At 43.1% G+C, this 11342-nt stretch overlaps 1 protein-coding gene across 2 annotated transcripts in view; it reads right to left on the minus strand.

Moving 5' to 3' along the window:
* The window catches only part of TAF15 (TATA-box binding protein associated factor 15), a 46984-nt gene extending 39980 nt beyond the window's left edge, over positions 1-7004 (minus strand). For both annotated transcript variants that reach the window (XM_060203940.1, XM_007516985.3), the window contains exon 1: positions 6869-7004. In XM_060203940.1, coding sequence (XP_060059923.1) covers positions 6869-6875 — 7 coding nt within the window. In that variant the 5' untranslated portion in view covers positions 6876-7004. The remainder of the gene's footprint in view (positions 1-6868) is intronic.
* Positions 7005-11342: the final 4338 nt, after the last annotated feature.

An 11342-nucleotide genomic window follows, 5' to 3' on the forward strand; every position in this document is an offset into this window, starting at 1 on the left:
TTTTTTTTAAAAAAGGAAGCTATCAATAGACGAACTAGGGGTACAAAAGTGGTTTACGATAGAGACTTTAATAGCCAGAGGCTCCAAGGTCCCAATTTCAGTCTAGGTACCATCAGAAGCCAGAGCTGAGCAGCACCCTGCTTTAAAAAAAAAAAAAAAAGTAATACAAATAAATATGGTCTCGACAGATAACATAATGGTTTTGGAGAAAGACTTTTATACCTGAGGTAGCAACGGTTCAATCCCCAGCATCACAAGCCATAAACTGAGAGTGAGTCCATCACTATGACTATCTCCCTCTTTCTATAGGTATTTTTAATCAGTATTTTATTGGACTTGAGTTTCATATCAATGTGCAGATATGTATTTGTTTTTTCATGTTTAAGACTTACTGAATCAATCATATCAATGTGCAGATATGTATTTGTTTTTTCATGTTTAAGACTTACTGAATCAAAACATCCATCAACTTTGGAAAATTTTAAACTAATGATTCTTCCCTATTTTTCTCTTCCTCAAATTCATTAGGTTATGTTGAATCTTTCATTTTTCATCTCATCTTTCTTTTTTTAAATTTCTTTATTGAGAGATAAATGGTTTACAGTCAACAGTAAAATAGTCTGTACATTTCTCAGTTTTCTTTTCTTTTTTAACCAGAGCACTGCTCAGCTCTGGCTTATGATGGTGTGGGGGGATTGAACCTGGGACTTTAGAGCCTTGGGCATGAGTCTCTTTGCATAACCATTATGCTATCCACCCTCCGCCCACATTCTCAGTTTTCTTTGTGTGTTTTTAATTTCTTTATTGGGGAATTAATGTTTTACATTCTACAGTAAACACAATAGTTTGTACACGCATAACATTTCTCAGTTTTCCATATAACAAGACAACCCCCACTAGTCTCTATCATCCTTCTTGGACCTGCATTCTTCCCCTCCCCCCATCACCCATTTCTCAGTTTCAGTGTAACAATTCAACCCCCTCTAGCTCCTCCTCTGACATCATATTCCAGGACCCGAACCCCCCCCTCCACTCATCCCAGTCTTTCTTTGGTGCAATACACCAACTCCAGTCCAAGTTCTGCTTTATTTTCCCTTTTGTCCTTCTGCCTATGAGTGAGATTCCATATTCATCCTTCTCTGACTTATTTCACAAGATTCCTTCAAGCTCCATCCAAAACGAGATGAAAAGTGAATTCACCATAGCTGAGTGAATAGCTGAGTAGTATTCCATTGCATGTATATATACAACTTGTTCAGCCATTCATATGTTGTTGGACACCTGAGTTGCTTCCAGGTTTTGGCTATTACAAATTGTGCTGCTATGAATATGGATATACACAAATCTTTTTGGATAGGTATGTTTGGTTCCTCAGAATATATCCGCAGGAGAGGAATTGCAGGGTCTTAAGAGTAGGCCCATTTCTAACCTTCTGAGAGTTCTCCAGACTGCTCTCCACAGAGGTTGGACCAATTTACATTCCCACCAGGAGTGGAGGGTTCGTCTCCACAACCTCTCCAGATTTTGTTGCTGCTACCTTTTCTGATGTACGACATTCTCACAGGAGTGAAGTGTTATCTCACTGTTGTCTTTATTTGCCTTTCTCTGATAATCAATGACTTGGAGCATTTTTTTTTTCATGTTTGGTGGCCTTTTGGATTTCTTCTGTTGTGAATATTCTGTTCATATCCTCTCCCCATTTTTGGATAGGGTCATTTGTTTTCTTCTTGCTAAGTTTAGTGAGCTCTTTATATATTTTGGTTACTAGCCTCTTGTGTGATGTATGGCATGTAAAGATCTTCTCCCATTCTCTAAGGGGTTTCTTAGTTTGGGTAGTGGTATCCTTTGCTATGCTTTTTAATTTGATGTTACCATTGGTTTATTTTTTTGTAACTGTATTCGTTTCACTGAAGATGTCTTTAAAATTTAATTGGCAAAAGTTCTGTAAATATTTTCCTCTAAGTATTTGATAGTTTCTTGGTCTAACATCCAAGTCCTTTTTACTTGTGTTTGGTGAAATACAGTGTTTCAGTTTCACTCTTCTGCATGTTTCAACCCAATTTTTCCAACACCATTTGTCGAAGAGACTCTTTCCCCCACTTAATAGTATGGGCAGCCTTATCAAAGATTAGATGTCTGTCGGTGTGGGGGCTCATCTTTCAAAATTGAATAATTTTATGTATCTTCCAATTCACTAACAATTTATTCCTCCAAGTCTTTATTTCTACTTAACTACTTTTTCCTTTTTAGAACTTGCATTATTTTCTTTTTCAGATGTAGTTTTTTAACATCTTCATTATAAGGTTGATAGCTTCTTCTGGGATAACAATTTAAATATATTCTTTTATTTCAGGAGTTTTAGTTCTGTTTGTCACTATTTTTTTTTTCCCTTAACCAGAGCACTGCTGTCCTCTGCTTATGACAGTGTGGGGTGGGGGGGAGATTGAATTTAAGACTTTATAGAGTCTCTAGCATAAAAGTCTTTTTTGTCTTACCATTATGCTATCTCCCCCACCCTTGTGACTAAATTCTTATTTTAGTGTACTATTCCCTAGATTTTTAACTGTCAATTTATCTTTTACAAGGTTTTTTGTATTTGTTTTATCCCTTGTAATCTAGGCTGTAAAGTTTTCTTATTTTTTATTTATTTAAATAAATTACCTAAAATTATTTATTTACTAATGAGAAAGATAGGGAGAGAAAGAAAAAATCAAACATCATTCTGGTATATGTGCTGTCAGGCACTGAACTCAGGACCTCATGCTTGAGAGTCCAATGCTTTATCCACTGCATCACCTCCTAGACACTTATTTTTCACTTTCTACTAGAAGCTCCAAGGTTACTGCCAGACCAGAACAAATGTTTGTTAATTTCTTGCCTTAAGACAGATTTCCTGGATCCTACAAATAGTCTAACCATAAAGATTTTATGAAGGACAGGCTACAAATTATTACATTTTTTAACTTAAGAGTCTGAACTTTCATGTTGTTATTTTTTTTTTTAAAGATTAACATAAGAGCAGGAACCAGAGCACTGCTCTGGCACATAGTATGTCAGGGACCTCATTGTTATTTCTTAAGCTGACTACAGAGGTTTTTCTGTATAAGTACTAACCAACCAACCGATTGCGCCACTGGAGCTCCAGAGGTTTTTCTAAGTTTATTCTTTCACTGAAGATACTGTCATTATATTAATAATAAGTCAAATGTATTTTCTTGTACATATAAAATGTGTACACAGAATTTAAGTTTCCTTCTTTGAATAACTTAATTTAGGGATTGGCAGCCTGCTTTAATCCCCCACTGCACTGGGGGACATTTTAATATCTTTTTCTCAGTCTCTATTTAAAAAACTAGAGCAACAGAGTCGAGCAGTAGCGCAACGGGTTAAGCGCAATTGGCCCAAAGCACAAGCAACCAGCGTAAGGATCCTGGAACGAACCCCGGCTCTCCACCAGGAGAGTAGCTTCACAGGCCAGATGAAGCAGGTCTGCAGGTGTCTGTCTTTCTCTCCTCCTGTCTTGCCCTCCTCTCTCCTATACAACAACATCAATAACAACAACAATAAAACAAGGGCAACAAAAAGGAATATTTTTAAAAATAAAAAACTAAAGCAACAACATAAACAAGTAATAACTTCATCTAGGAGTCAGGTGACATCAAACTATGTAAAGTACACTGTTTACCAACTGCAAAAAACAGGTCTCTAAGTTACCACTAGTAGTGAAATGGTGCTATGGTGTCTCTCCTGTGTGTCTCTTTGATGCTCTATGGGAGGGAGGAAGGTCTATTGGAAGTAAGGGGATCATGTATGCATGAAATCCAAGTGAATAATTTATAATTATTAAAATATTTTACATATACATACAAATCTCAATATTAAAAATAACCTCACTTTACAAAGTGACAGATACCTGTCATTTTGACAATTTGAAGATCAGTACTAAATAAGCAAATCAGCTCAAATACTAACATGCCATACTCATGGCCTAGGAAGTGGTACAGTGAGTATGTCACTAGACACAGAAGTATGAGATTCTAAGTTTGATCCCCAGCATCTCATCTGCTCTGGCTCTCTCCCACTAATAAATATTAAAGCGTGGGGGGGGGAGACAATGGCATACCTGATTGAGCATACCTGTTACCATGTGCAGGACCCAAGTTCAAGCCCCCGTCCCCACCTGCAGGGAGAAAGCTTCAAGAGTGAAGCAGTGCTGCAGGTAACTCCTTGTCTCCCCTTTCCTTCTCAATTTCTCTGTCTCTAAGCAGTAAAAGTAGGTTTAAAAACCTAGTAACATTAAAGATGTTCAATTTTATGACTGGGGGGAGGGGAGTGGTTCAATTGGAGCATTGGACCTTCACGTCTCAGGTTCCAAGTTCGACACCCCTCCCCAGAGCCACATATGCAGGATTATGCTCTCTGGCTTATCTCTTCCCTGACTCTGTGAACAGGGAGGTAGCACAGTGGATAAAGTGTTGGAATTTCAGCAGGAGATCCTGAATTAGATCCCCAGCATCTCACGTGCCAGAGTGAAGCTGCTCTGCTCTGGTTTTCACTCTCTTCCCCTCTTTATCACTGCAGCCCAGGAGGTGGTGTTATGGATGGAATGCCAGACTCAACCCTGGGGTCCCAAATCCAATCTCCAGTCAGGAACATGCCTGGCTCTTTCTTTCTCTTCCTCCTCCTCTCCGGCCCAGGCCCACCAATAAGTAGATAAATAAATCTTGGGCTGGGGAGACAGCATAATGGTCATTTATACAAAGAACTTCCATGGTGAAGCTCCTAGGTAGGTCCCAGGTTCAATCCCCAACATAGCCACAAAGCAGAGTAAACAGTGCTCTCTGGTTTCTGTCTTTCTCTCTCATCAATAATAAGCAGGCTGGGGAGACAGGATACTCATTATGCAAAGAAGACTATCATGACTACGTGCCAGGTTCAATCCCCAGTACTATCATAAGCTAAAGCTGACTAGTGCTCCAGGAAAAAAAAATTATGATAAAGACTGGTCTTAAGTTTTTTTTTAATGAAAACGGTCTACTGAAACCTAAGATGTCTTATCAAACTATTCCAAAGTATGCACCTGTCAAAAGACATTGTACCAAGAATTTACCTACTTTGGTGTAAGAAATTTATTTGACAGCAATTTAAAGAGAAAATCTGTTACAATGGCCTCTCAGATCAGGTACATACCTTCTCCTTAAAAAGACTAATATTCTAGCTTAACATCACTGTTTATCTAAGGAATGTTTATCATTCTCCATTCTTGCTAGTTTGGTTTTTTTCTCTATCTGATGCTTCCTGTTACATATCCCCATCCTCCCCCATTACTGGAGGTGGGAGATGGGGTGGGGAAAAGGTAGAAAATTTTTCATTTTTATTATCTCTATTTATTGGGTAGAGAGACAGCCAGAAATTGACAGGAGGAGGGCTGACAGCAAGGGAGAGAGGCAGAGAGACACCTGCAGCCCTGCTTCACAACTAGCAAAGCTTTCCCCCTGTAGGTAGGGACGGGGACTTGAACATTCCTTGGGCACAACCAGGGGTGGCACCACCCGGCCCCGAAAGATAGAAATTTTATTTTACTAACTGCTTCTCCCTTAAAAAACAAAGTGTGAAGCAGGGGTAGATAGCATAACGGGTTTTGCAACAAGACTTTCATGCCTGAGGGTTTAAGGCCTCAGGTTCAATCCCCAGCACCACCATCAGTCAGGGCTGAGCAAGTGCTCTAGTATTTGTTTTTCTGTATCTCTCTCATTAAAATAAAATAAATAAAATGTTAAAAATAAAGTGTAAAGGAAAAAAAAAATCTTCCAAGAGCCACTTCCACCCAGCCATATGGCTGCAGGGAAGTAATCTACTTCACCTGAAAAGTGACATCTCAAACTGGCTTCCAACCAGTGGACAGAACTGGGCGTTTGCAACTTGTGGAGCAGCTCAACAACACAGCACCTTGGCTGTTAAACCACAGAAGAAACATGCACGTTCCAGACTTGATGTCCTGGTTTACTAAGATCTAAATCGGCTGCTCTGAAGACACCAATGCGCCTTTTTTTCCCCCTTCATTTTTTTTTTCCCTCTCCCACAAAACAGAGGGCTTCTATCCATGTAAGTGCTTCGTGGAAGACTGTTCCTTTGGCCTGTATGTCTGAAGGCAAGGAGCCTATCAATAATAGAGAAGGGCTCACCTTCAAGCTCTTGCAGGTGGTCACTAACGGGGGGGGGGGGGGGGGGGATGAAGAGGAAGCCGAGTTCTAGGCAAACAGCCCCAGGGCGGTCAGGTAGAACAACTGCGGAGCGGAGTGGCGATGAACAGGACCTCGCGTCAAGCGGCGTCCTCTGAAAGGGTTCGAAGAGCGTCAAGCCCCCCGCCCTCCCCCCACCTGATGAATGGGCGCATCGGGATGGCCCTGCTCCACTTGCCGGGTGGGGAAACTGAGGTACGAGACGGCGAGGTGACAGGCCCGAGGCCCCGCTGAGAGACCTGAGGCGGAGACTGATTCTCCCCGGCTGTCGCTCCAGTCACAGGCTCTTCCCCGCCCCGCTGATGGCGTAGACGGCCCCCGCCCCCCACCTCTCTTCACTCGCACACCCTCCCCCGCGAGCGGAACGTCTCCGCAGGTTCCATGGAAAGGCCGAGAACGCGGATCCCGAACGCTGCGGCCCGGACTTCAGACCCACAACGTTGCGAGCGTGCGTCCCTCCAGTTCAACATGGCGGCGGCCGTGTCCGCCCCCTCCCCCCCACACACTCCAAGCCTCCCTCAGGGCCGGAGGCTTCCCCCTCAGGGCCCTCCGGTGCGCGGGAAGACGTCCCAGCCCCGCCAGGTCCCTTTTCGCCGCTGCCGCTGCCCCCTGAAGGAATCACCTACCCGACATGACTAACGGCCGCGGCCCAAGCCCTGAGAGCCCGCGGAGAACAAGAGACAGAGCCAGGCGGCACGGCGGCCGAAGCTGTACTGGGGGCGGCGCGAGCGCGCGGAGCCCGACTGCGGGGCCTCGACAACCAATCAGGGGGCAGCGGGAGGCACCACCACGCTACGACTGGAGGGGGGAGCCGTACTAGCCCCAGCCTCCGAGCCCCGGAAATTTAGGAATCCCTCTGTGGTCACCCCTCCACGGGCCGTACCATTATTGCGAGGGAACTGGGAGGAGAAAGTACCAAAGGCGGGATTCGGGTGGGGGAGGGAGCGAAGCTTTAAGTAACTGCCTTCTAATTACAGTCCCATTTCGCTCTCTGTTGGGTCTGCTTTTGATAGAATTCGAGGTTTCGAAGGGAAAGAGGAGAGAGCTTATGGACAGAGACCATATTTTGAGAAAAGATCCCGAGTCCCCTAAATTGACAAATGGTATGCCCTAGTTCGCTTGGTTTTTCAGCTACAGAAAGCCTGAGCCACCTGGGGCGCTTCTGAGAAGACGTGCTCCAGGACCTAAAGTCGTGACCAGCCCTGGCCTGGTGTAACTACCTTAGCAAGTGAAAAAAAAGCCATGAAATGACTGAGTGCGTTTAAATTAAATTACACACACAGCAGACCACCAGAATGTGGCGGGGATAGGGAAGTTTCGGCTTGAATTCACAGTGCTATAACAGTAACAAGCTTTAATTGTCAGGCACCTTACATCAGTTCAATTATTCTTATAGCACACTGATGAAATAGTGACTCCACATTGCAGACATTGCAGACAAGAAGCAGAACTCACTTGCCCAAACTCATAAAGCTGGTGAATGGCCAATGTGCAATGAGAATCCTCGAAACCAGTCTGTGTGTTTGACCTTTACACTGTTCTGCCTAGTGGACACTCAAAGTCTAGTGTGTGAAGTGAGACTGAGAGAGCACAGAGAACCGCGAGGACATTTTTCCTGAAGGCCACAGTGAAGTCTGAGCAAAACCACAGGTGATGCTCAGAAATGAGAGAAAATGATTGATGGGATCTCTATAGAACAAGTAGCTCAGTTTACTTGGAATTTACCTCTGAAGGAAGAATGGTGGGAAATGAGGTCAGAAAAAAACAAGAATTAAATAACTGAGACCTTGTAAAATGCTTTAGTTTGTGTTTATCTTGAAGGCAATGGGAAGCCTTTGTCACTTGTCTTTTTTTTTTTTTTGCCTCCAGGGGTATCCCTGGGGCTCTGTGCCTGCACTACAAGTCTACTTCTCCTGGAGGCCATTTTTTCCCTTTTTATTGGATAGGTCAGAGAGAAAAAGAGAGGAAGAGAAGATAGAAAGAGGAATAGAAGGATACACACTTGCAGACCTGTTGTGAAGTGACCCCCTTGCAGGTGGGGAGCTGGGGGCTTGAACCAGGATTCTTGAGCAGGTCCTTGTGCTTTGCTTTGCACTTTGAGCACTTAACCCTTGTGTACCCCCTCCCATAACTTCTTTAGTCAGTCAGTCATCTGTTGATGGGCATTTAGGCTGCTTCCATTCTGGCAATTGTAAATAATGCTGCTATGAACACAGAGATGCATATGTCCTTTCTAATTAATGTTTGAGTATCCACTGGATAAATGCTTAAGAGTTTATTGGATCATAAGGTAATTCCTTTGTATTTGTTTACTAGAGCACTACTCAGCTCTGGTTTATGGTGGTGCAAATGATTGAACCTGAAGCTTCAGAGCCTCAGGTATGAGAATATCTTTGCATAACCATTATGCTATCTCCCCCACCCAGGTAATTCTATTTTTATTTGTTTAAGGACTGTCCATACTCAGAGGAGCAATACAACAGGAAGGCAATATGTTCCCAATATGTATGCACCCCAAATATATATATATATATATATATATATATATATATAGAGAGAGAGAGAGAGAGAGAACTTACTGACCTTATAGGAGACATAGACAACAACACAGTATTAGAGATCTCAACACACATCTCACAGCAAGAGACAGATCATCAGGACAAAAAAATCAACAAGGCATATTGCACCAAAGTAAAAGACCCTGGGGGGGGGGGGAGAATACAGGTCCAAGAAGGATGATAGAGGACCTTCAGTGGGGATTGTATTGTTATATGGAAAACTGAAAAAATGTTATGCATTTACAAACTATTGTATTTACTGTCACATGTAAAACATTAATTCCCCAATAAAGAAATTAAAAAAAAAATCAACAAGGGGGAGTCGGGCGGTCGCGCAGCAGGTTAAGTGCACAAGGTGCACATACATATCTCCTGAAAGCTGCAGTCATGGTCAAGAGGAACCAAGGTGTGGCCCAGAGCAAAATGTCCCAGAGACAGAGAACCTGTCTGGAGAAAAAGGAGTAAAGGATTTGGGCATCCTCTTGATAAGGAAGAAGGTTAGGTTGCTCATGACAGAGGGGTCTCAGGAAAATAAAAAGAGGGAGAAAAAGAACCGCAGTGCCTTCATAAACGTGAGCCTGTGGAGAGCCAAGCGGCCATGTACTTACCTGGGGCTGGGGCGTCTTCATAGGTCTGATGCTTGTGTGAAGCCAAGGGGGGTAGGCCCCACATTGGGCGCCATATGCCAGGCTAGTGTGGGGGTGCCTCTTCCAGGGCACGTACTCTCTGGGTTGGAGAGAATGCAACTAGAGCCAGCCTGGGCTGCTACTCACTCAACAACGCAAGAGAGATGACTCAGGAACAGACTTGTGGTGGTGAGGCAATTCGATTCTTTATTGATCAGAGAGCCAAGGCTTTTAAAGGTTGGACCCGAAAGTGGCAAGTCAGAAACGGAAATGGCTAGGAAAGGGGTGGAGAAAGGCAAAAGACACACTCTTCAGGTCAAGCCCTGACAGGCTCTACCACATCCTCACAATTTCCCAACATCAGGACCTGCGCGTAAGGGTCCGGGTTCTAGCCCCTTGCTCTCCACCTGCAGAGGGGTCGATTCACAGGCGGTGAAGCAGGTCTGCAGGTGTCTATCTTTCTCTCCCTATCTCTGTCTTACCCTCCTCTCTCCATTTCTCTCTGTCCTGTCCAGGAACGATGACATCAATAACAACAACAATAATGGCTACAATAGTAAAGCAACAAGGGCAACAAAAGGGAATAAATAAATATTTTTTTAAAAATCAACCACAAAAATAAAGAAATACACCCAAACTATGAAACCTGAACAATACACTTCTGAATAATACCTGGATAAAAATACTTGGAGAACAATGAAAATGAAGAGACCAACTACCAGACTGTGGTATACAACAAAAGCTGTCCTAAGAGGGAAGTTTAGAAAGATACAGGCCCATATTAACAAACTGTGAAGATCTAGAGTAAGCTATCTAACATCACAATGAAGCCAACTAGAAAAAGAGCAACAGGGAGTTGGGTGGTAGCACAGCAGGTTAAGTGCATGTGGCATGAAGCTCAAGGACTGGCATAAGGATCCCGGTTCGAGGCCCTGGTTGCCCACCGGCAGGGGAGTCGCTTCACAGGCAGTGAAGCAGGTCTGTAGGTGTCTATCTTTCTCTCCCCCTCTCTGTCTTCCCCTCCTCTCTCCATTTCTCTCTGTCCTATCTAACAATGATGACATCAATAACAATAATAACTGCAATAATAATAAAAAACAAGGGCAACATAGGGAAAATAAATAAATATAATAAATAAATTTTAAAAATACTTTATAAAAAAGAAAAAGAGCAACAAAGTCAGCAGGAGGAATGAAATGGTCAAAATCAGAGCATGAATTAGTGAAATATAATCCAGAAAGATGATCCAAAAGATCGATGAAACCAAGAGTTGGTTCTTTGAAAGGATAAATAAAATAGATAAACCACTGGCTAGGGGCCAGGCAGTGGCATAGTTAGTTAAGCGTATACATTACAGTGCACAAAGATCTGGATTCAAGCCCCTGGTTCCCACCTGAGGGGAAAATGCTTCATAAGTGGTGAAGCAGAGCTGCAGGTATCTCTGCTCCTTTCTCTTTAAATTTTTTTTAAATTTTTATTTATTGGATATAGACAGCCAGAAATCAAGAGGGAAGGGGGTGATAGAGAAGGAGAAAGAGGGGCAGGGTGGTGGAGCACCTGATTGAGCGCACATATTACAATGAACAAGGAGCTGGGTTCAAGCCCCCAATCCCCACCTGCTGGGGGAAAGCTTCACAAATGGTGAAGCAGGGCTGCAGGTGTCTCTCTGTCTCTCTCCTCTATCTCCCCCTTCCTCTCAATTTCTCTCTGTCTCTCCAATAAACAAATAAAGTTAATAAAAAATTTTAAAGAGAGAAAGATATCTATAGCACTGCTTCACTAGTTGCAAAGTTTTCCCCCTGCAGGTGGGGACTGTGGGCTTGAACCTGGGTCCTTGTGCAGTGTAACACATGCACTCTCATGCTGGCCCCTTAAAAAAATTTTTTTTCAAAACTTTACTTATACAACAATAAGAG

This window comes from Erinaceus europaeus, chromosome 12, assembly GCF_950295315.1.
Source record: "Erinaceus europaeus chromosome 12, mEriEur2.1, whole genome shotgun sequence".
NCBI classification, from domain to species: domain Eukaryota; kingdom Metazoa; phylum Chordata; class Mammalia; order Eulipotyphla; family Erinaceidae; genus Erinaceus; species Erinaceus europaeus.